The sequence below is a fragment of the Aplidium turbinatum genome, chromosome 9 (assembly GCF_918807975.1).
Source record: "Aplidium turbinatum chromosome 9, kaAplTurb1.1, whole genome shotgun sequence".
In the NCBI taxonomy this organism is placed as follows: Eukaryota; Metazoa; Chordata; class Ascidiacea; order Aplousobranchia; family Polyclinidae; genus Aplidium; species Aplidium turbinatum.
Window position 1 is genome coordinate 15,749,598 of NC_137480.1, and position 25,292 is coordinate 15,774,889.

The 25,292-nt window shown below is 36.5% G+C and overlaps 3 protein-coding genes across 4 annotated transcripts; 1 reads left to right on the forward strand and 2 right to left on the reverse strand.

Annotated features, from left to right (window-relative positions):
* The first annotated feature begins 3,742 nt into the window (after positions 1 to 3,742).
* On the forward strand, positions 3,743 to 15,366 carry LOC145777605 (protein Spindly-like). Its single transcript, XM_082589030.1, has 13 exons — positions 3,743 to 3,868; positions 4,402 to 4,523; positions 4,782 to 4,916; positions 5,143 to 5,267; positions 5,840 to 5,963; positions 6,762 to 6,851; positions 9,809 to 9,948; positions 10,139 to 10,208; positions 12,873 to 13,010; positions 14,066 to 14,166; positions 14,278 to 14,465; positions 14,879 to 15,049; positions 15,127 to 15,366. The coding sequence occupies exons 1-13, from the start codon at positions 3,775 to 3,777 to the stop codon at positions 15,234 to 15,236; spliced, it is 1,608 nt and encodes a 535-aa protein (XP_082445156.1). The 5' UTR covers positions 3,743 to 3,774; the 3' UTR covers positions 15,237 to 15,366.
* LOC145777342 (uncharacterized) lies at positions 10,749 to 12,671 on the reverse strand. Its single transcript, XM_082588705.1, has 2 exons — positions 12,531 to 12,671; positions 10,749 to 11,365 (listed from the first exon to the last, which is right to left on the reverse strand). Exon 2 carries the CDS (start codon positions 11,281 to 11,283, stop codon positions 10,771 to 10,773), a length of 513 nt encoding a protein of 170 aa, XP_082444831.1. The 5' UTR covers positions 11,284 to 11,365; positions 12,531 to 12,671; the 3' UTR covers positions 10,749 to 10,770.
* A 130-nt stretch (positions 15,367 to 15,496) lies between the features above and the next one.
* LOC145777510 (intraflagellar transport protein 27 homolog) lies at positions 15,497 to 21,486 on the reverse strand. Of its 2 annotated transcripts, none has more exons than XM_082588898.1 (6): positions 21,359 to 21,486; positions 21,046 to 21,125; positions 18,758 to 18,820; positions 17,443 to 17,623; positions 16,886 to 16,995; positions 15,497 to 16,039 (listed from the first exon to the last, which is right to left on the reverse strand). In XM_082588898.1, the coding sequence occupies exons 1-6, from the start codon at positions 21,390 to 21,392 to the stop codon at positions 15,989 to 15,991; spliced, it is 519 nt and encodes a 172-aa protein (XP_082445024.1). In that variant the 5' UTR covers positions 21,393 to 21,486; the 3' UTR covers positions 15,497 to 15,988. The 2 variants fall into 2 exon arrangements, with proteins under 2 accessions (XP_082445024.1, XP_082445023.1); XM_082588897.1 differs by lacking the exon at positions 15,497 to 16,039 and adding an exon at positions 16,061 to 16,713.
* Positions 21,487 to 25,292: the final 3,806 nt, after the last annotated feature.

The following is a 25,292-nucleotide window of genomic DNA, read 5'->3' on the forward strand; positions in this document are numbered from 1 at the left end:
GTTCACAGACAATTTCGAAATTCGAAAACAGACGTTTTAATCAACCAATGGGCCAGTGTGGGTGGACATCGCATTGGAATAACTTTAAACGATCCCCATCTAGAACTATAATCTGATTGGTTGGTCGGTGTAATCATATGCAAAGAGAAAATACGCTTCCCGGAAAGTATTTTTATCTTTAACTCCTCAAGAAAAGTATTTTTGGTTATACTTGTACGCTGATACCTTCCGCGGCCCGCATGCGGCCGCCAGTTGGTGACCCTTGTGCTAGACCATCATAGCCTAGCCTACTTTTCTAGCTACCCCATTAGGCTACTATGGCTAAACATATTTTTCAACTAATGACATTTCCTCCCACATCGAGAACATTAGGCTAATGTGGATTGCAGTTGTGATATCCTTCGTAAATTAGTAAAACTGAAACAGTTCTGTCAGCTTGTACACAACTTTCGATGTGCCATGGGAGTTTTTGCGGTGCATCAACCAGCTAGTAGAGGATAAACATTTAACATATGATCGAAATTTCTTTCAATTAAGTTGAAAGAAATTTGGCATGAGATAGATTAGATAGATTATATGTTTATTGGCTGCTGCGAAAAAAGATGCACAACGAATCAAAACACAATGTAGCCTACATAGCAAAAGAAAGAAAATAATGAAAGCATCACAAAAGCGGGAGGCTGCGAAGTGACCATTCAAGGTCTTCAAGTCAAGCAGCCACCCCTTAACTCATCAACGATAACTTAATTATAATTGGCCAATTGAGAAAAAGACATAAGACATAAATAACGGTGAAGCTGTCCAAGATGATAAGAAATTAAAAAAAATTCAGGTAGGCCAACGTAGGTAAAGGTAAAGGTGGGTCCCATACTTGATTCAAGCTTTGGGGATGAGAAGATAAGGTTCTCATTGTAGCCTACTAAGCCTTCGCACTAACGAGAGTAGGGTGGCCAGTTCCTTTCTCTCGGCCGCTTTTCCTTCAGCAACTACGCCCACCCAATTTATTACACCCTGGGTAGAGGTGAGCGGTGTTTGTCAACAACCAGGGTAAGCCGGGAGTCGAACCAGGTTTGCATAATTGGAAAGCCAACGCCTTATCCGCTGCGCCATCCCACCGCATTCCCACCGCTGCGCCATCCCACTTGGAATTGTAACACAGGCCAACGTAGCCTGTGTTACAATTCCAAGTCTCAAGTCTGATTAGTAATTTAGCATTTGCCTAATATGCGTCAATAATTTTCTTTTTGTACATTCTTTTAAAAGTTGTGAAGGAGGATTTGCGAATTTCATCTGGTATATTATTCCAAATTTTTGCGCCAGAGTATTTTATTGAGTATATATTATGGTCGCAACACCTTCAGAAAATTTTAAAAGAGAAAGGGAATTAAAAAAAGAAAAGTTACAAACAAAAATAAAGACAACAACATATATTCAGGCAATAGCTTTATTAGTCCATATAGCTTTTTCTGATAATTTCAAGATTTATATAAATAGACACATGCTATGAAGATCGGCCAATCAGTTGGGACGGGGTGATTTTATCTAATTTTAAGGTAGAACAAAATCTTAATAAAATTGAGAACTAGAACTAGTTCAGTAGAAGGATTTTAAAAGTTTTGCTTTGTGGTGACAAACACTCAACTACATTTTTCCCGATTAGATTAAAAAAGTTTTTGACATGCTTGACATATCAAGCGTAGCGTTCAGCTGATTAGATTGTACCAAACAAGATCACCGAAATTTATGAAAAAGAAATCGCGCGTAACTTTGACAACTTAGCTATGCTTTCGATTTTTAGCTTCCACATTTCAAACTAAACTTATTTTACAACAAAAGAACAACCTAACAAATGAGTTTTGTTGCACGCCAAGAATAAGGTTGAATATTGTTTTTACTGGTATTGCATAACGTTCAGCCTACTTCTTTCCAGACATCTGGTACCTAGTATGTGTTGTAGCAAGTAGGCTATTGCTTTCACTGTGATGGTTAAAAAGTGGAACTGTTTTGATAAATTCATGGTTTTTACTATTTTCAGCTGAGCAGAGAGAATTTTTTAGTCTTGGCATCTTCACTTCTGAAATAGTGTCCCACTCTCGTACTGTGGCCAGTGGCCACCAGCCCACCATGTTCCTTGGTTTTTAGAGCTGCACACTGCACAGCTGCCTTTATTCTTATTGTTTACATACTTTTAAGCAGAGGTCCACTTTTTTAAACACAGGTAAAGTATATGGTATGCATAAAGGGAGCTGGTGTACAAGTTAGTTAAAAGAAGCGTAAATCGCGGAAACTTTGCGCGATTTATATACAATTTGCAAAATTTATTGGTGTCTTTCTGTGTGTCTAAAACAAGTCCTGGGGGTGTTAATAACCAGATGTCTTGGAAAACGATATAAATTTATACAAATTATATTATATTTTTAACAAAGGGTTCTACTTCGGAATCCAAACTTTGAAAATTTGGGGGGATGGCATGGCCCCTTTTGCCCTCCCTGGCTACGCCTATGGATGTAACATCTGCAGTTCAGAAGCATTGAGTTCATCTTGGCCTACAATATTTGACTACAGTTTAAAAATCTTAGTCTATATGATACTACATAAACTATATATATTGTTTGGTTTTTAGCATCTAGGCTAAGCATTGGCCATCACTGGTATGGCAGACCAGTAGAAGGGTTACAGTACAACCTTTACCAATAATTAATCACTTCACTGAAAGATGATTAAACTAGGTTTAAGAATCATGTAACATTTTCTTTGGAATTCATAGTTTCTTAGTTTGGTAGACCTTTAGCCCTCCTGCATACCACTGAACTGATACCATCCTCAGCCTGCATACAAAACTTGAATACATTTCGTATATAGTTATTGTTTCGTAATAATTGGTTTATCATACATGTTAGATATCCCTGGTGACTTCTATGCGCTACAGCAGTTTAAAATTCTTATAGTTTTAAATTGCATTCAGTTTGGCTTTGAAACAAAGTTACACATTGGCATCAGTTGTTTGGTTAATGGTTTTGTGTACGGTATACAATTTAGAATCACTCTAAAAAGTATGTTGAAAACTTTTGTTTCATGACCACATCTAAGCAAGCTTGTTTGGTTACAAACAAAAATGCACAAGAATTTCAGAAGAATGCAGAAAACACTGTGAAATCCATAATACATTGATACAGTGCATGCATACATTTTAAAAACATGGCGGTTAGGCTTACCTAAACATGAGTCACAGATTTTAAATTTAGATACTTGAACAAAAGGAAGATTGTTTTCCTCAACCTCCTTTGACAACCATTCTTTTCCTCACTTGCTCTTTATGTTGCTTTGACTATCTCCAGAACTCAGAAGCATCATGTTTACTATTTTCTTTCTGTGGTTATATGTATATAATTGCCTATAATTTTTTTGATATTGTAAAAAAAGAGTTTTTTTACATATGTATCATAGTATACAATTTTAGAAGAGAAATTGCTATAGTAAACTTTAAACAGCTGACATGTAGAAACAATATGATATTTTTTGTGATAAGTATCAATTTACAACATGGCATTTTATCATAATAAATTCCATGTTATAGTTAGATTTTGTGTATTGCTGCCATCTTTGTGCAAATTATATGTTTTTTGAGTATTTTTGTTTATTTGCCAGCAGAAAAAATAACTGAACTGTAAGCTATTTTGTGGTTTATCGCTACACGCCTAATAGAAAGCATTTTTTTAATTCCTTTGTTAATAAGGTATTTTGTTAATAGAAAAATCTTTCTGTAGCCTACTAATGACTATGTCTGCGGAAGATGAAAAATATCCTAACAAAGTTGCTACAGATATGACAGAAAATGAAGAAAAGTTACAGCAAAGCTCGGAATGTGGTATATAAGCTTCGTAACATCTGTTCTTCAGCAGATTATTGGCCCTTACATAATTTTTTAAATTAGCCTACTTTAAGTGCCTGTGTGTAAATTTAGTTGTGAACAGTCATGGAAAATGATAATCTACTCCCTATTGTTAAGCAATTCTTAATTGCTTTCATTCGTTATCAGTTAGTATAATGGCAATTATGTCAGTTTAGTCAACAATTTTGCTATACGGTTGTCAACATGGTCAGTTTTTGGTTTCATGTATTTGTATGTCATGGAATACGTTCCTATAAATCAACTAAAATTATATATATATATATAATATATACATTCTTTTTGTAGCATATTGTGGATTTATGAAATAGTTGATTTCAATGGTTTATATTGGTTACCATTCAGTCAGAGATTTACTGCAATGTTTTTGCTTTCATATTTTTAAAGTTGTAAGTAGCCTACTTTATCAAAGATTTACAATTAAAATGTCAAGATTTTATATTTCAAATCAAGCATCACACATGTAGCCTAAGGGTAAACCTGTATCTCAGAGAAAGCATTACTTGAGCCCAGTTCATACTTGGAGGAATTACTTCAACAAGTTAATGCTGATTATGAAAAGAAACTGGAAGATCATGAACAGGAGAAATATTCCTTGGAAATGAAGCTTGAGGTGAAATATCAATGTGATAAAAATCATTCAAACTTGCTTTGTTTTTAATTTTTATTTTTTCATACTATTGGTCTTTTATAGACAATTTTTGTAATGCAGCATTTAACCAAGTTCCTGTGAAGGAGGTTTAAATCTAAAAATTACACAATTTCTGCATGCTAAGTCACTTTAAACTGTAAATGATAAGATTAATATACAGTTGTACACAATTTTCTAGTACTGTGTCTCACACTACCTACATGGCTTTATATTTTCTAGTCATGTAAAGACTTGAATGTTCGCTTGGAAAGCTGGTATGGTGATGAAACCAAAGCGTTGATGACTGAACATAAACATCAAATTGAATCTTTGACTAATACACACAGAACAGAGTTGGATGGATTAAAATTAAAAGTATGATTTTAATTTTTATTACAATTTTTTGACTCTAAAACCTAAACATTTTGCAGCAAAGTTCCTTGCGGTAGTATTTGTTTGCAGTTATTATGCTACTGTTTGTCATTTTACATTAAATGAATTCGCTTGCTTGTATGGAATATGTTGAAGGACCATTAACTCTGGTGGATGTAGGTTGTAGGTAACTTTTATGGTCTTACAAGGATTGTGATGACGTTGTTAGATCGTTGAGCTGCAGAAAGATGTGGATGAAGCGACGTTGCTCAACCATCAACAAACCGTTAAATTGGAAAAACAACAGGAAACAATAACCGAGTTGAAGTTGTCACAGCAAACTCGAATAAACAAGTAATGCACTGTAGACCTACTACCCTTACAACATGGATACTACGTGACTTTATAGTCTACCGAGAGTATGTATAATTTGTTTGTGAGGAAATCATTTTTCAAGATACTTTTGCTTTGTAATTTTTCGCATTTGTTCAAATAATAAAACTGATATCATCGCATCACCTTGTTTTATTAACATCGCTATGCTCCAAAGTCATTACAGAAAATCATCTCAGAGTTTATCACTGAGTTGTTTACTTAAATTTACGACTAGCTCATGCATTGGACTATTGACCATTTTATAAAAATAATCTAATTGATTAGAAAATATTGTTCATCTTGAGCTCCGTTTTTAGTTTTAAAACTTTTTTCTAATTTTGTTTTCTATTGAGCCAATCTTCGTGTCTAGGCACTCCCTTAAGTGTCCTGCCAAAGACACAGCCGTATGCTCTTGAGCGCTGTCGAACCGGCGTCCTTTCGATTCCGCGCCTGGTGCTTTCACCACTTCTATAGCTCTGAGCGTCAGCTGTTGCAGAACGTCGTCCATTCTATTTCACACCGCACATTGTCATCCTTATATGATATTGCAGTGAATCTCTCACACCGGAGCTGGCTGAACTCATTAGTGAAAATGAAAGCCTGCAAGCGGCATTGAAATGTGCAAGTGAAGATAATGATGCTATGGAAAACAGCATTGAACATCTAAAGTTCAAAGTAAGTTGCCTAAACAAAAAACTTGATCGCATGACAATGCCGTACTTTTTAAACTGTTATTTTGCAGTTTCAGAGGTAATCTCTCAAAAGGAAAAGGATTGTGTGAAACAGATCTACTTTGTTCGCTTTATATGGTTATTTATCGTTTGTGTTTTGCAGGTGTACTTCGTTTCTTAGAAACGAAGTACACCTGCAAAACACAAACCATAAATATAAAGCGAACAAAGTAGATCTGTTTCACACAATCAGAACTTGACGTAACAAAACGTCCCTATAACCGAACATTGTAAGAAAAGCTCTTATGAAAACTAGACTGAGTGAGCTGGGAACGCGAACTGAGAAAACAATCAACGTAAAGCGCTCCAAGCAAAGAAACCAGAACGTAGGAACATATGTAGACTAAACGTAATTTTACAACAATCTGTTGGATGCATTTGAGCTAAATCTGGTAGTGTTGTTTAATGAAGAGGGCAAATGTGTGAAAAGGGTTATGAACCACCGCAATACATAGTTTTTATGCCAGAACGTGCTCAGCGTAAGACAGGTACTGTTATGTTTCCTATGAATAATGTCATCAGAAGCTTCTATTTAAGTGTGAACCATTAACAATCTTACGGAGATAAAACTGGCGGTACAGGTTTCTTGGGTTAGTAGTGTAGTACAGCACTTCATTCACTATGTTTAGTGAAAGATCACTTTTTTTCAGATGTTATGAAGAAACGCATCATTATTTTCTGCGGCATTTTTGTGCCAGGATAGTGAGTATATACTTTTCAATAGATTTTATTTGCTTTGCAGTTGGGAGAAGTTGAAAAGTCATTAGTATTCTATCGGGACGCTAAAGAATATGCGGAAGTGGAGGCCAAACGTGTATCGGAGGCTCTTGAAGTGAGTAACGCGACATTGTTAGTTTTCTTCGTATCTTTAACGAAATGTGTCTATTTTTTGCGTCGATTCATTGCAAACGTACTCTTTTCCGTTTGGTCTTGTTCGTCTATTGAAGTTCTGATGTAGTCTGGCCCCGTAAATTTTATTTTAATTGACAATGCCTCTGATGCATGTCTCTTTTATATCCGTTTAATGTTTATTGAATAAGTTTTTGCATAAGACGTGCCAGTTTTGTTTGCTGTATACTTGTAAAAGATTTAAGAAAAGGAAAACAATTTTTCGCTGTAAACGCGTTAACCGTATACAATTATACATAACACTGGTCTACACAAAATTTCAGGTTTGGGTTTTGACAACCTATTTTAGCTAATTTTGGGGCGCTGAATCCGAAAATGAACTCAAATTTTCTCTATCACATCACGTTTTTGAGATATGAAATATCCCTAATTTTTGAAAAAAATCAATTTTTGCCCCCCCTCTGTTGTCAAAACAAGGAATTCTGATGCAATAAACACTGTTTTACCTGCAATAATCTAGCTTTAATGAACAAACAAGCATTCTATATTATATTCACACAAATTTGCGTTGTCTTTATTAAAATTTCATGCCTTGGAACATGGCCACCTGAAGAAGCGGCCTGATTTGTCACATTTTGCAGATTTTGATTACAGCTACTGCTTGTGCTTGACTGACATTTTTTGAGATGTTTTTACTTTTTGTGGTTTCCTAATGACAAAAAACTTTTTTGTTGCCTTGGGGAAGCAGTAGCAAATGAGAAAAAGTAAGTTGAAAAACGCAAAATCAGACTGTTCTTTAAAATTAACAGTCTGACTAAAATTTACAAAATCAAATTTTCTTTGTTTTTTAACATGTGAGGATGTGAAAATCTATTGTGTCATCTGGGGAAAAGAATAAAGAAAGCGTAAAAATCTAATTTTTAGAAAAATTTATTTAAACGTTCGCCCAAAGTTAGAAACACCTGGAAATTTCTGCAAAATGTGACAAATCAGGCCATATCTTTAGGTGGCCATGCTTGGAATAAAAAATAGGCATGCAAAAGAGCAACCATAATAACATCAAACGCTACATTATGCTGACGAACATGTCGATAGGACAGTGACAAGGTATTTTCTGAATTATAGCCTACAGTTCACACAATATGCACATAGACATTCCAATGGAGTGCAGAAATTCTGAAGACACACACAGAAATAGCAAAGTGCCAAAATAAAGATTGACTCAAAGGGACTTGGGCAGGGCGAGTTCAGAGTCAAAAAAAGAGCTTTCATAAATATGAACTCTTCACTTATAAGCTTAAAAAGGCTCTTTTGAGGGACTTTCTTTTATGAGCAGCATCTGGAATTTCTCTTTTAAAACTACAACAATAGTCGGCCATCATGACAATCCCACCGACCTTGATAACGTTCCTGCATAATTTTAATATCCTGGTGGAAACGTTCACCCTGTTCTTCACTAACTTTCTCAAGGTTTTCTGGAAACTCATCCGCATGGCTTTTCAAATAGTGAACTTTGATGCTCATCCTGCATCTCAAATCTTCAAAACTAAGCAGTAGCTCCCTTAAAAGATCTTTATAATTTTCTGCTTTTCTGTTTCCCAAAAAATTTCTCACAACAGCACCGAAAGCATTCCAAGCTCTAGCCTCGAATGGCAACATTGATTTTACAAAATTTTCATCCTTTAACAATTGCCTGATTTGTGGTCCATTGAATATCCCAGCTCTTTTTTCTCTTCACTGAGACCAGGAAAAGCATAACATATATACTTAAAACACTCTCCTTCATGATCCAAAGCTTTTATATATTGTTTCATGAGACCAAATTTGATGTGAAGAAGAGGCAAGAGGATCTTTTTGATATCAACTAACTGATCACGTATGATATTTTTGTTTCCAGGTGTCAAGGTGAGCCTTGGAGGCCACTCTTCTTTGTTCCAGTGCTGATCCTTGGCCCTGCTGTCCCAGTAGCATAGGAAACATGGGTATTTGGTGTAGCCACTTTGTTGCCCCAGCAAAAAGTTCACCATTTTTAAATCTACACAGATGAGCCAACCATGCTCATGGTACTTTAACTTTTCAAGAAAGGTTTTGATGTCCTGATACTCTTCTTTCATTGTCACCGAATGTCCTATCGGAATAGAACCGTACACGTTACCATTGTGAAGTAGAACACACTTCAAACTTCGTTTGGAGCTATCAATGAAAAGTCTCCATTCGTCTGCATCATACTGTGGTAATCCCATTTCTAGAAGAAGCCCTTCTATATTGTTGCAATAAACGAAATTGGGCCCCTTGTTTAAAAAGTTGGCTCTTTTTTGGCCATTTTTGAACGTGCAGTTGGCTCCTTGCCAAATTTACATCTGGTAACCCTGCTGCACAGAGATAGCAGCTGACCCACAGATAACGCCTGAGAAGCCAAGACAGGGAGTTCAAGCCAGCATGGAAAAACTCAACGCTACCAATCTCCACTATGTCCTATTACGATTATTATAACAGGAATTTTTTTTATTTTAAAGGAAATCTGAACCAATTTATGAATTTAGTGTAAAAATATCTCTATGTTTGAAAGTTTATAGCTGTCAGAAAATAATTATATTTGACATTTTACTGCACTAAAAAGGGTAAAAATTGGTCAATTTCATTAATAATGGCAACGATAGAAAGAAAACTTGATGTGATAGAGAAAATCTGAGTTCATTTTCGGATTCAGCGCCCCAAAGTTAGCCAAAAGCAGTTGTCAAAACCCAAACCTGAAAAAAAAAGTTGAAATTTGTAGACCAGTGTAATTTATGTCAAAAATACAAGATCCCAAAAGCAGCAGGCCGCGGTAACTTTCTATTGCATGAACATCGAACAATACAGTTCTGCTCAATTAAATGAGAAAAAAATTGTTCAGCACTAATTATATTTTTAACTTTTCATAAACCTTCATCTTTCCAGCTTTGCCGGCAAGACAATAGTGAACTTTCTCAAGAACTAGACGATTTGCGCTCACAGCCGCAGGATCCGAACAGCAAAGGAAATTCTCTATTTGCTGAGGTTGAAGATAAAAGAATCCAAGCGGAAAAAAGGCTGATCAGGTGATTGTGTCGTTTTAGTTGCAGCCTCTCAGTCTTTGACATTGTTACATTTTCTAGAAAACATTTTTTTAATGGAGTCAGATCACAAGTTTTTATCAGTAGCCTACTTTCTTTTTGCCATGTCGTTATCAAAGCGCCTTGAAGTCGATATTTTAATTTTGTGAATAGTTTGATCGTGTTGATATTTTAGTGTTCAAGTAAAGATGAAATGTATGGAAAGGAAATACTTGCAGCAGGTCAACTACGCTATGAAGTTGAAAGTAAGCAACTACACAGTTCGGGTAGTCTACACTCTACATGTTTCCTATTAACATTTATACTGCAATATTAATAAAATAATTTTACTAACTAGATTCTTGACTACATAATCAGGCTTTTTTATTTCGACAACAAATGTTCTCACGGTTCAATCGTGAATGTTTGTACTATGTACATTAGGGTGTTTCATTTTTTCACCACTTTTGAAATTCAAAATGCCTGGGGTCCCATCTGGTGGTATTTGGGGAAAAAAGTTTACACCCCAATTTTTTTTCAATTATGACGTCATATTGAGGTGGTCCACGAGGTTTGAAATTTTTGGGCCTCAAAATCTCGAAATTTGGGCGTATCTCCGGAACCACACATCATAGATCGACAAAATTAGTATCAAAATGCGCAGAAGGGTCGGTTTCCTATACCTGATGTAGAGAATATTAAGGTCTATCTGCTTGAGAAAAAAAGTTATTTCAAAAAATCTGATTTTCGGTCTATTTTCTCCTGATGAACAGAGATCAGGTGATCAAGATATTAAGTTTTTCTGTATTTTTCCACTCTTGGAAGCTGTTATTGCGTAGTAATAGTTGGTGTTAAGGTTTCAGTACTGGGCTTGTCTAGTCTTGCTATCTGGTTAAGCAAAGCCCCATCTTGCATTGCTCCGGGTCCCTTCTTGGCGCCGTCCACAAAAGAAATGACGTGGGAAAGATATATTTCGTTTATGTGGGACATACATTTAAGGGTATGAATATCATGACCAACTTCATCATTATAATAATTGACCAGTCGAGTATTGACTCCGGACTTTTTTCCTGTATTGAGAGCAGTCGTATCAGCCATGACTGAATATACTTGGGATAGGTGAACTCTGCAAGCCTCCTGGATGATGGTGTCAAAAATCAGTGCTGCAGTGACCGACACAATTTTGGGAAAATATTTAACAGCAAGCACACTTTCGTGCTTCATGCCATTATCATCAACAAGTTGACCCAAGAAAACGTATCGATCTATTTTATCGACAACGCGCCCATCATAACATAACTGCATGGCAGAAGCTGAGTTGAGAAGGTTCTCACTTTCCATCAGAGATTTTTCTCTTGTTTTTTGTCGTTGGCGGTATACTGTCGAAGGTGCTGCAGCTATTTGATCTTTTCCAAGAACCGACCTCATAAGATCTGACTGTTGGCGTACCGAAGTCATCCTACGATCAGCAAGTAAACAACTTCTATCATTTATTGAAAAAGAATGTACTTTCTTGTACACTTTTCCCCCAATAGCTGGTTTCAGAGGCTCGTATTCCCTATCATCTTCCTAATTCATATCCCCATCAGAGTCGCTTTCGCTACTGTGTAGACATCTAACTGCTTCATTTCTTTTTCTTTGTTTCGAACATAGTAATGCCGATGCTTTGGCAGATTGTATGCCAGAAGTGCTCGGTTGTTCAACTTCACTGCTCGTTTCCCACCTCCTTTTATGATTTTCCCGTTCTAAAGCCTTTTCTACATGGTTGACATCTACGCCACTGATAAGCATTTTTCAATCTTTTTGCTGATCTTTCAAGAAAGCGATTTCTTTCTCCTGGACTCGGTTTTCGAGTTCACAGGTGCAAGAGAGTTTCTTTTGAAAAACAACCAGATTTTCGGAGATCGAACACTTCACTTACATGCACATATATCGAACAAGTTCTGTAACCATTCTTGATTAACCTCATTACCTCTGCGTTTCATTTCTTTTTTTCTTGCTGCATTGTACTTCTCTATCACGTCTTTTAACTTGGCTTTAATTCTCTGTTTGCTAAGCACTGGAAGACCAGTTTTGTTCCATATGCCAACTACATCTTTCAGCAGTTCATCTTTCAAATCTTTGAAATAGAGTACCGTATTTTCTTCAAAAACTTGGGATTAGTTTCGGCTACCGTACTCTCTTCCTCAAGTAAAAATAGTGATGATTATATCTGAATTAAGGGGAAGCACATTTTTCTCCGATTCCTTGAAGTTTTGCATCGACTTACTAATACTTGGCCTTAATGCCATAATGACACTTAATCAAAATCTAAAGCAGGTGAGCATACATACCTCTTCCTCAACGGTTACATTATAATATCCTCGACGAGGAATAGCCATCATCATCATTATAATAGCATTACCTTCAATTATTACCCTTTCGTCTCTTGCAAAACGAACAAGGACTATTATTACGCAATAGCAGCTTCCAAGAGTGGAAAAATACAGAAAAACTTATTATCTTGATCACCTGATCTCTGTTCATCAGGAGAAAATAGACCGAAAATCAAATTTTTTGAAATAACTTTTTTTCTCAAGCAGATAGACCTTAATATTCTCTACATCAGGTATAGGAAACCGACCCTTCTGCGCATTTTGATACTAATTTTGTCGATCTATGATGTGTGGTTCCGGAGATACGCCCAAATTTCGAGATTTTGAGGCCCAAAAATTTCAAACCTCGTGGACCACCTCAATATGACGTCATAATTGAAAAAAATTTGGGGTGTAAACTTTTTTCCCCAAATACCACCAGATGGGACCCCAGGCATTTTGAATTTCAAAAATGGTGAAAAAATGAAACACCCTAAGTACATTGTACAGTAGTTAGTTTCTTTAATTCTGATAAAGCTATAAAGAGTTTGACAAATTGATTGAAATGTGTTCTAGACGCAGGTTGCTCAGCTCCTTCAGACTGGAGGAAAATCTGCCGACCGTGACTACATTGGCAGGTTGGAACGTTCTCTTGCTGATGCAAGAAGCGATGCTCAGCGTCTCGTTGGGAAAGTTGCCGAGTTGGAAGGAAAGGTAAGAAAAACATTCAATTTACTCATTCTGTTTTGAAACATTCACCACATTAACTTAAATTACTATGCAAAGGGTTTGATCATCATCATCATAATCCATCGTCGGTTTGTTCTCCACTAGTGGGGGTGGCCGATTGTTTCCGCGCAGCAATTGTTTTAATCCCTTTTCTCAATTTCACCCTGTCCCTTGCATCTTCCTCCTTCAGTCCGACTTTTTTAAATTCATCCTTCACTTGTTGTTTCCACGTTCTTCTTGGACGACCGCGTTTCCTCTTCCCATTCACTTTTAGATCTAGTGCCTTTCTAAGAAAACTTCCTTCCTCCCTCCTTATCACATGTCCATACCATCTTACTCCATTTGCCCTTGCCAGTTGGTCTATGGTCTCTCTCATCTCTTGCATATCCAACAATTCTTCAGTCCTTTTTTCCCTTCTCGTTTTCACCCCACACATTGCTCTCACCATTGACCTTTCCGTTCTTCTCAGGATTGCCAGTTCACTCTCTCTCAATACCCATGTCTCGCTAGATGTTTGTTCTAATATCATATAACGCCATTTTTGTTCATTTCTTCAGCTACATTGCTGTCAACCTGCAAGTTAGGTTTCGATGCAATATGGCAGTTTAAAACCCCGATGACGTCATATATTTGTACACTTCTTTGATATCGACAACTGCAGTACGTAGGGTAGCTTGGTGAAAAATTCCAGTCATAGTGTTATCATGTTAAACGTTTTTTGTTGGTGCAGTAGCCCGTACTATTTTATTAAGTGCCTGGTTTAAGGCTTGAGCTTGCTTTGCATCCGCATGCATCACGCTAATTGTCTTTCAAAGCAATTGTTTTATAGTATAAGTGTGCCGCGAAACCTTTTTTTGTACATTTCAAGCTGAAAACGTTTTATAATTACTGTAGCCAGGATAATAATGCATGAAATGACTGTAAACACCCAAACTTTCAAAACGAAGAAGTATTTACCTGGAGATTGTTGTGACGGTATCAGTGTCACTGAGATACAAGGACTTATGAATACGTTGAATTGCGTTTTTTTTTTGTCGAAGCTTTCAAACAAAAGTGGCAATGTGCTACTCGAGAAAAAGAAGAACGAACTGCAGAATGAAGATTTCGTTGCCTTTCTCGAAAATCTTCTCAAAAAGAAAGAGTAAGTTGGAGCCTAACGTTTTTATATCCATTCTTATTACTGTGTAACTGTGTAGACATTTGAAAACACTACCAGCAATTGAGTTAAAACTCACATTTATCCTTTTCTTAGTGACGAAGTTGCTCAGTTGCGCGACGAGTTACAAAAGTGCCGCATGCACTTGATGGCAGAGACGAGGAGCGTGACGGAGGCAAACCAGGCTATCCACGCCGCTAGAACGGAAGCGGATAAGCTGAGAGCGCAGTGCATCAAACAGAGAATGGAAATCGTAAAAATGAAACTCAAGTGCGGCGAAGACGGTGAAATTATTTGATGTTTAAGTTTTATTGTCCATGTCGGACCATGTTTATCATTTATTTGCGAGACATTTAAAGGCGAACTTAGCTACTCAAAACCTGGACGTAAACATTGACATATCGCATGTGTAGCTTATTAAAATTGCCGTCATGTCAGTTGAACCGCCATTTAGTTAATGTTTTTGCTTGCAAGACTTGTAAACTATCGTCACAAACTGGTTTTGGTAGAGGAAACTACGCTTGTTGGTAAACTGGCCTCCGGTGAGAGGTATAGCTTAACATGTGGATATCGCACGATCCTCATATAAATTTCTAATCTATGTTAAATTCGAACTGCCATTTCAATGCAAAAATATTGAGGCATTCAAAATTGGTGATCGGCTTTCGTGGTTACTGCATGTTTTCTATTGTTTCAGTTCAGGGAAAACGTAGCGTTCGACCTGGAAAGACAGAAAAGATCCCAATGGATCATCCCTTTGATCCTCAACAAAACACTGGAGAAAATAAGGAGAACTTTACTTCTGGTAAGGAAGTCATGTCACCTATCCAACTCAACAATGAGACAAAAGATGAATGTGTTAACAAAGGTGAGTTTCAACACTCGCTGCTGACAGCTTTTATCAGAGATAAAAAAGTTATTGACTTCTGTTCTTTGTGATTGCAGGATCTTCTGCTATTGCAACGAAAACAACTGTCTGCACCAACGAGCGAGAGCTAACCAACTCCAGGAACCCTAAGGGTTCAGACTGTCCTGCAGAATGCAAACAACAATGAGTTGTGATGATATTGCAATTGTTGTATTCTTTTTAGCGCGCTTGCTGTTGTCTGCCCTTCATTGCGTAGCCTATTTCTGGTAGTTTTAATTCGTTACATTTTACTTCGATTAAATCTTTTCGTCTGATTATGGCTGAGGACTGGTGCACTCTGACCTCAATGTCCTTGAGTAATATGCCAATAGTTCGCTATAGTTCCCTTAGCTTCCAACATTCAGATTCAATTTCGATTTATAGAAGTTTATATTATACATAGGTCTAGTCTAGGCTGCACTCAATGTAAAAGCAGTTAAAAAGAAAATGCTAACAGTATTAGGTCAAGTCAACACTGACGAACCAATGCATACCAGCGATGTGGCGTCGGAAAAATTGTAACACTCTTGAATCACGTATTAAATATTAAGATGTTTACCACTTTGGGGCAGCAGTGGGCTTTCAACTATGAGTGCCAAGTCTCAAAACATGTTTCTATTTATTTTGCAATGTGTTTCAGGTTGCGCTGTATCAATCGCAGACATACATTGCTCTTGGCGCTTTACATCATCATCATCATAATCCATCGTCGGTTTGTTCCCCACTAGTGGGGGTGGCCGATTGTTTCCGCGCAGCAATTGTCTCAATCCCTTTTCTCCATTTCACCCTGTCCCTTGCATCTTCCTCCTTCAGTCCGACTTTTTTAAACTCATCCTTCACTTGTTGTTTCCACGTTCTTCTTGGACGACCGCGTTTCCTCTTCTCACCCACCTTACAAGGTTACAAATAGGCCACAGACAGTGCCGTGTCAAGGGGCGGCCCCCGGGGGACCTAATGAAAAATGAAAAAGTATGCGTGGTTTGCTTCACTTATTGTAGGCTGAGTTCGGGACAGTAGCCTATAAATATTATTAAACCTAAGCAACAAAAAGTTTTGTTTGTTTGTTTTATTATCTTTATCCTGCATTGCGGGAAAGCGGACTTGAGCGCTATGCATCGGTGTACGCCTTCCGACGTACACCTGACCCACGCTGCAGCCGACGGCAATGTCTGTTTCCGGTTGTCTACTCTACTTATTACTGAAATTTGGTACTACCCATTACTCGAAATCGATCACTGGGTAGAGGCAATTATCGTAAAGTTTCTTGCCCAGAGAAACAACAGCAAGTGCGGGTGGCTGGAGTCGAACATGCAGGCTCTCGACTGTGAGCCCAACGCGCTAACCACTCGGCCACTCCTGCCGACTTGTTGATATCGGTAATAGCTATTGTATTAAAAACAAAAATACTGAGTGCAAATAATGAAACAAAATCTTCAGTGTTATTTAATACAACCCGCCAGAGGCTATCTGGGCAAACAATTCACGGATCAGTTTTTTGTAGCATGACAAAGGCTTTCATCACAAGGTTACTCTATCTGCTGTATCAAATCTGGGGATTCAAGATAAAGTTTATTAAACTTTTCGGCAAGCCATTTGAATGGAGCTTCTATTCCTTCATATTCTTTCTAAAAAAAAAACAAAGCAATGTTTTTACCTTTTGGGATAGCCTAAAAGTTACAAAGTAAACACGAATTTTGGCGTTCACGCACAAATTTTGATGGATTCACTGTGGCTAGAAAAAACTAACTTTTTCTGCTAGGTCTACGTCAAATATCTACAAACCAAGAATCAACTTACAGCTGAGCACTCAAAATACGTTAAGCCGTTGTTCGATGCAAATGCTTTAGCAGCCTCCGCGGTTATTTTTCTCCTTTGTTCAAGATCGACTTTGTTGCCGATCAATACACCTGAAGATAAATCATGGTCATGAACGTTATGACATGGCACAGAGATATCAACATTCATAGTTTGCTAACGTTAAACTTTACTGGTTGGTTGTATGAACAAAATCAGCTTGTAATTTCATTTCAAATATTTTTACGCGGTAGTGCGTTACTTTTCATTGACTGGCAGCGGGAGCGCCGCTCTTTGTCACAACAGTAACGGCAGCGCGCTACTTTCAATAGTGGATACCCACCTCCGCTTGTAGCCTATGTCTTCATGCGTGAAGATCTATAACTTTGTAAGATGGTTCGAGCCGATTTAAAAAAAAAACACAAAAAATTATCACGATCTGTTGTTTGTAGGCCATCTGATTTAAACTAATTGAAAAAGCTGTTTAGCTTAACTCCATGAAAAATAAATCGTTGACAATTAAAATTCTGGGTTTAAAGTCAGCAACGTCAAGGACCAACCTGGAATTGTTTTGTCCGGCTCACAAAATTGCTTCATCTTTTTTACCCATTTCTGGCAATTTGTGAACGAATCTTTGTCAGTGACGTCAAATACTACAGCAAACATTCCCAAATGCTCAAAATGTATCTCGGTTAGCTCTTTAAAAGCAGACTGCCCAGTGATGTCAAAAAGAAATATATCCTGCATAAATTGTGAGACACATTAAATTTATCGCATTTTATTTCAAGCATAGCAGGATAAGCTACTGTATATGATATCTGTTTCTAATGAAGTGTAATTTAAACAAAGAATTTTGCGTCAAAAAATTTTCTCATTGTCTTCAACAGCCAGAAATTTGTCATATCGTCAACAGCCTACAGTAGGCAATGATATATACCAGAGGTCACCAACTTTTTTGAGAAAGGGCCAGGTTACTGCGAAAAGATATGCGGACTGGATAATCCAGTGGGCCCCAACCTTTTTGACCTTGTGGCACCCTATCAAAGAGATAAATAGTTTGCGGCACCCTGGCAAAACTGGATCAATTTGAGAGGTTTCTGTATTTCAAATACAGTACAACTCGGTTAATCCGGATTCGATTTGACGGGCGATTCCATCCGGAATAGGCAAAGATCCGGATTAACCGATGACGGTTCTATCAAGCCTGACGTTACCTAGATAGAAGGGTATCGGTAAAAATCACCGAAATTTAACGCATTGGTGTGGTCATCTGCCAATTCCGAGACGCGCGATCACCACATTAGCGACCCAGTGATAGAGTTCTTTTGAAACGCAGTATGCATGTAAAATGAATGTATTTGTAGACTCTGCGTCTAACGCAAGAACACACTGGCAAAAGTTACATCTTCAGACATGCGTGTCGGAATAATCTGTAGTCAGTAGTCACTTAAAACTTTTGAAAATAGTTACCGAAGACGAGTTTCTATGGAAAACTTAATCACTGGCAAATCCGGAGAAAGCGCAACTTTTGTCCGGAATAGGCGAAGATCCGGATTAAATAATCCGGATGATCCAAAGCTGTTTCTCAAGAAAAAGATTACAAATCATTTGTACTTCCAGTTTTATCTGGATTAGGCGAAGATCCGGATTAACCGAGTTCTACTGTAACTGTATGAAATAACACGGAATGAGTTGTACAGTATATGGCGCGTAAATAAATGAAATATAAGGAGCAGCTGACTCGAAGATTGATATAAATCCCTTCGATGCTTCCTGTTGTAAATTGCAGTGTACTGTACTACTGCAGGTTGTCGCAATGGGCAGAAAAAATGATAATAAACAGATCATTTTTATTAAATCTATTGATTTACTTACCACGGTTTCCTTGTTGTCATCGGTAATTGGGACAAATTTTGTTATGACGTCAACACCTGTGGACTAAAAAATCCTAGACTTGAAATTATGAAGTAGGCAAGTAGCATGTATGCTTTTTACTTTATTTGTCTAAGCAAAACATGATGGGTTGGCCTGCAACAACTGAAACTTTTAAAAGTTTAAGCAACTACACATTAATTTGTACGCAGTCTGTTCAGAGTGACAGTTACAAACATAACTGCAATACCGGTATGTATTTTCACATATTGTCGCACCTTGCTTCCAATTTTACATCAAAGTTGTTTCAACCGCAAGTTATCCTTAATGCATCACAATTGTATTGTCACCTCATGTGACAGTACAATTAAAATATAAATCTTGTGCTACCGTCTAAATCACTGCACACCACTTGAAATGGGTGTCCGGTAATTTCATCGCAGTAATTTCATCGTGGTAATATCATCGTGGTAATTTCATCGCAGTAATTTCATCGCGGTAATATCATCGTGGTAATATCATCGTGGTAATTTTATCGCATGGTAATTACATCGTCAGGTAATTACATCGCAGTATGAGAGCTGCATAGGCTACCAGCTGCGTTCTTGCGTTATCTGACCAGCTGCGTTCTGCGGCTACCACCTACAAGCTGCGCTCTTGCCCTAACGAACTTTGATTGCTATGTAGGCGTATCGTAGGCTACCAGCCTGTCTTAGATTATGTTGAGGATACGTGGATTGGACGCCCAAAACTTTGATTGTTATGTAGGCGATCGTAGGCTACCAGCCTGTCTTAGATTATGTTGAGGATACGTGGATTGGACGGCCAAACCGTCACTTAGTATGTCGCCCCCTCGCTTTGATCATGTTCTATGGAATTGTTTTAATGCAGCCAAACTATGTGGTTCTAACACAAACAATGCCTGTGAAGGGTGGCATCGCTCATTCAGCGAATTACCGTAATTGGGGCATCTCATCCTACCATCTGGAAATTTTTACAAATCTTGAAGGACGAACAAGCAAGAAATGAAGCAATAATGGAACAATACACAGCAACAAAAAGAAATATAAAGATACTGCATTGAGAATTCAAAGAATAGTCAACGATTTTGAAAATCGCGAAATTCTGGATTTCTTAAGAGAAATTGCACATAACTTGTCGTTTTGATTAAAAAGCAACTGTCTCAGATATTTTTAATATGGTTACTTCATTTTACTTTGTTTATTACAACAACTTTGAATTTTAATGGGTTTAATTTACTTTTTCATCCGCATTTTCACTTTAAAAAAAATGGGTGGACGTTGACGAAGAAGATTAAATTACTGACGATGTGGTGTCTTGCGATGTAATTACAATGCGATGACAATGTACCGTATGCGATGTAATTACCATGTGATGAAATTACTGCGATGGAATTACCACGATGAAATTACCGCGATGAGATTACAGTGAATCCTTGAAATGTGTTTATAGTAGTAGTTTTTTTAGTACTATTTAAAACAAAATAGTAGTACCATAGTATAACTTATATAATTATGTGTTATCTGTGTGTACAACTAAACAAATAAATAAACTACTACTGGCCACTGCTTCATAAAGTGATTAAACAGAAATAAGAAATTGCCAAATGGGTACAAATGCAGTGCAGTGGGTAAAGTCATGTGCGTATTTGTGACCATTTGTTTTCAAGGACCTCTGAAAATGGCATTTGTTAACTTAAACAGTTACTCTTTATTAGAAAAATAGTTTTACATACTCTTAAGTGTGTAATAATTTGGTGGTTATGTTATGTGTATTAAAATTACAACAGTGAATTTTGTGAATGCTGTTTTAAATCAAAAATGCATCCAAATACAACTGCCATTCTGGTGGAATAATTCTGTGCAATCTGTCTAATCAAACGATCCATAAAAACTGTGTGGTGAAGAATGCAATGACAGCAACAACAAGCGGACTTTGATAAAAGCACTTCTCATTGACATATTTATTTTTATGCCGCTTAAAAGTCAGGATGCCATTTTTAAAATCAAAAACAGAGTTGTTCTAAAACTGTAATTTGAAAACCAAAAAAAAACAAGTCACATAGTTAGCGTAAAAAGATAAAACTTACATAAGTTGTGATAACATTATTGATAAACAAACAGTTAAGTTTTATTCTGTCAAATTATTTTCAAACGCAAACTATTTACAAATTTGTGAAGTGGACGCAATTACGTTAATGGTTGTAGATACGCACATGGACCCATTTTTTAAAAATCAATGTATATATAAATTTTTTAACAAATTCTTACCATTAGATAGTTTTTAGGAAACATGGAACCATCACTACGAAAGGATTGTGCTATTGCAGTTTTTCCAACAGTAGAATCCCCTTAAAATGAGAATATGTTACCATAATGCAGTCCATTTATAGCACAAAGCTTACATTTTTTACATGTGATACTGATTATGCTTTGCAAAGTCTTCAAATATAGGCTTGCTAATTACTATAGGCTACAGATTCAGTTGTTTGTGTATTGTCTCTAATTTTGCCCAACTCATCATCAAGATCAGGTAACATTAAAACATGTCACAAAAATATAATATCCAACAGAACTTACATACCAACTAAAAGGCATTTTCCACGTAAAACAACCATTGCTTTTTGATGTTTGGAACAAAGCAAAATGCTTGTCCTCTGATATCAACTAAGCTATTGCACTATTAATAATATGTTGAAAATTTCACCTGATATATTATAAACAAAAAATAGTTTAGGTTTTTAGCTTCAAATGTAAAGCCAGAAGCAATCACATTACCTTATTTTAACAATGCCTAATCTAAAATATTTCCTAATTTTAGCATCTCATGCAAGTTATTAGACAATCCTCAGGTAGACTATAGTACCGGTAATTGATATAAATATATATTATACAGATAAAGTTGTAAGAAAATTGTATATATCACAAAATAAAAGCAACATTGAAACCTTTGAATCATGGTATCCTAGATTTTACTGGTAGGCCTGTTCAAAAATTTCAAATTTTTTAGCTTCTTACATTGTTTCCCATGATTTTGACAATGAAAAAACCAAAAAGGACAAGTTCTATTTTTTGTCAGATGATGGGATAGCTTGCCTCAAGTGGCCTAGGCTAAAAATTTGCATTTTTGCCAAAATCACGCATTTTTGACATGATTCTAATGGTGGAAGTTTTTTTTCAACTGAAAACACTTTCATCTAATGCCTTGCTGATAACTCACAAGTGAAAATCACATTTTGAATATTTGGCATCATTTTGACAAGTACCGGTATGGATGGAATAAGAAGATTAAAAAGCAGCACTTACTACTACTAGTAATAAAAAGGCATGTTGCTTGTTTCAGGTAACGTATACACAGTTACACAGTCACACCTATTGAATTTTCTCAATTGGTCTAGTCTGACAGAAAGAGACGAATAGATGGTTATTTTATTTTTGTTTGGATGCGAAACGTACATAAAACAAAAATGTACAGTGTGCATTCAATGAAAAAGTGCAAAAGACCATAGCCCTGAAGGTGGAGGCCCTGAAAACCTAACATTTATTTTTGACGATGACTTCATAAAAGTCATGATGGCACCATTCAGGAATTTTGAACTTGCACTATAATGATCTACCCATTAAACTTCAGTCAAAATCAGGTGATTTTGACTTTGTCTTTGTGTGCACAAAAAGTATATTGATTAACTATCAGTTTACAGTAGCGATTCTGATTCCTAACAAATCAGCCTTCAGTCAAATTTTAAGCAGCAATTTACCATGGCCAATGTTATAGGTCATCATGGGTCAAAGCTATCATTCCTGGACAAAATGCTAAATGAAAGAATTCTAATTTTTTCTCGAATAGAACCAGTTCGAAATGAATGAATTCTCCAAATCACGAAACAGTTAATCAATATCCACATAACCTCTTACAAAGTTGCAATAGTTTCACTTTCCTTGCAACTAATTTTGGAGTTTGGACTTGAGCTTGAGCCAAATGATTTGACAGTGAACTACTGCAGCGTTGCCAGTACCACGTTCTTAACTCTTCAAAGTGACCAAAAGCTGTATGATACTGTATAATATTTGAAGTTTTGAATCATGTTTTTTTGTTTAATTTTTTTTAATTAAAAAAAATTTAATAGCTAAGAAACACCCTACATTTAAAATGGTGGAATACTTTGAAAAGTTTGAAAGCTGTTTTAGTTTGTCATGAATAAAAAAAAAAACAATTTGAAAAACTACAAGTTGTTTTGTTTCATTTGCAAGCATTATATATTTATGAATTTAATTAAAGTTAATATACAAATTATGTTGTGAAAATAAAGATTTTTTGTAAAAAAAAAAGTAAGCAAAAATAAAAATCTACATAAAACTACACAAAATTACATACAATTTTTTGTACCAAAGACAAGCAAGACACAACAACAAAAAATTTCTGGCAACAAATTTTGATTTGTTATTGCGTCAAGTTTCATTAAATGTAGCTGTTTTGTTAATTATTTTATTTTTTGGATGAGCACTATGAAGAACGTAAAGGAATGCAAAGGAAACTGACCTGATAATAATCTAATTCCATTCAAATTTGAAAAAAAATTGATTTAATAATTTTATCTGTAAAATAAATTTACTAGCAACCACATAAAAAAAACTTAAGCTTAATGTCGTAAAAACCTTTGTTCACTTCCATACAACTCCCGCTACGGTATATATTTAATCTGAGCCAAACTGTTGTAGGCTTATTTAACCTGTTATAAAGTTATAAGTCCACTGAAAAAATTAGTCTGATATTAGAAATTAAAACTTACATCTGCTAATTTGGTGTTATTTAGAGTTTGTCGTGCATCACCTTGAATATAAAATTTTAATACCCATGTAGCCTATTGTATCCTATGGATACGCAGAGTTGTACGTATACGCCGCAAATTCTACGTCGCATTCTTGCGGCGTAGACTTTTTGTTTGCGCTAACGCTTGCGGCCACATTTTTTTGGATAGTTTGCGCTTGAGGCTACGCCGTAAAGTTTTCGCGTTTTTTTAGCGCATAGCGTCAACGCATAGCCCACATTTTAATGTATTTTTTTCTTTACAACACGCCAATACCTTCCAGCGCTGCAGTTGAAAGAATGTTTTCAATGGGCAAAGACATATTGGAACTAAAACACAGCAAACTGTCAGATGAACACTTTCAGACGCTTGTGTTTCTTCGTGGAAATTCAAAATAAAACTTGTTTGTTTCGAGTGGTTTATACCGTGTGAATGTTTGGCACCTAGCAAACAAAATTAGTTTACGTTAGTGTATGCGCTGACGTTGACGCCGCCAATTTTTTTACAAGTTGCGTTGACGCATACGGCGTATGTTTTTTCGAACGTTTGCGTTTACACTGACGGCGTCAATATGTTTTGTATGCGCGTACATCACTGTGGATACGTAACTAGGTTTTTCTTTAACATCTGCTCGACTGGGTGTACAACTAAGGCATTGCGATCGTGCCATATTTTTAACTGTTTGGTTTGTTTCTTTATCCCTGGACTGACAAAGCCTTTGATATGTTATTCCTGGCAGTTTCGTACAGCCTATATTACAGGCCCAGATTAAGGTCAAATGGGGCCTCTGTGCTAATGAATTTTATGGATGAATTAAAATTAAGAAATTCTTAGCAACTTTTTTGTAAATTATTGTAATTTGTTATTCAAAATTTGTTATTTTATTTTATTTATTTCATTTTTAGGAAAAGTGGGACCCTCTGTCTGTGGGACCCCTGTGCTTTAGCACACCCTAGTACAAAGGTTAATCCAGGCCTGCATAGTAGGCTACGGTGGGAAGGGTCGAAATTTTGACTTTTTCTCCGATTTCATTGCTGCAAACTTTCTTTCTTGCGAATAGCCATAAAACGAAATTCCTGAAAGTTTGAGCTTGATCGGACATCGTCTTCATTTCCAAAAATCGCGATTTATGAAGGTATCTGAAGCGATTTTTTCGAAGCTTGAAAATGCATTGTTTTTAATAGGGAGTTGTTTTCACGAGATTTGAAAACGTCATGACCAGTGTTGTACGCGTCAATGAAATAAATTGACGGCGTCAGCGTCAGTGCTATTTTAGCCAAGGGGTCCCACAAAACGGAAGTATTCGACTTCTAACGAGTTTGGATTTTGAGACTGTTTCGAGCTGTGAAAGACGATTTCGTCTTTTCTCGACTCAGGTTAACCCAGGACCAGGATACGATAAACAAACTTGAAATTGCATAATTGGATAGACGAACAGCTGCCACAAAAAAGATTGTTTATTGCTATCAGTCTGAAAGTCAAAACATTAAACAAAATTTATCTCTCATAGTGAAACGAGATTTTCCATGAAAACGAAAAATGACTCATAGCGCTTGACGCTTAAAATCGGCAAAATAGTTGACGGCGCTATCACTTCCGTCAACTAAAAAATAATCTGACGGCGCTAGCCTCAGCGTCAACAAAAAGTTGACGCCGTCGTTTGTGACGGCATCAACGTACAACACTGGTCATGACTTACTTAATTCTTAT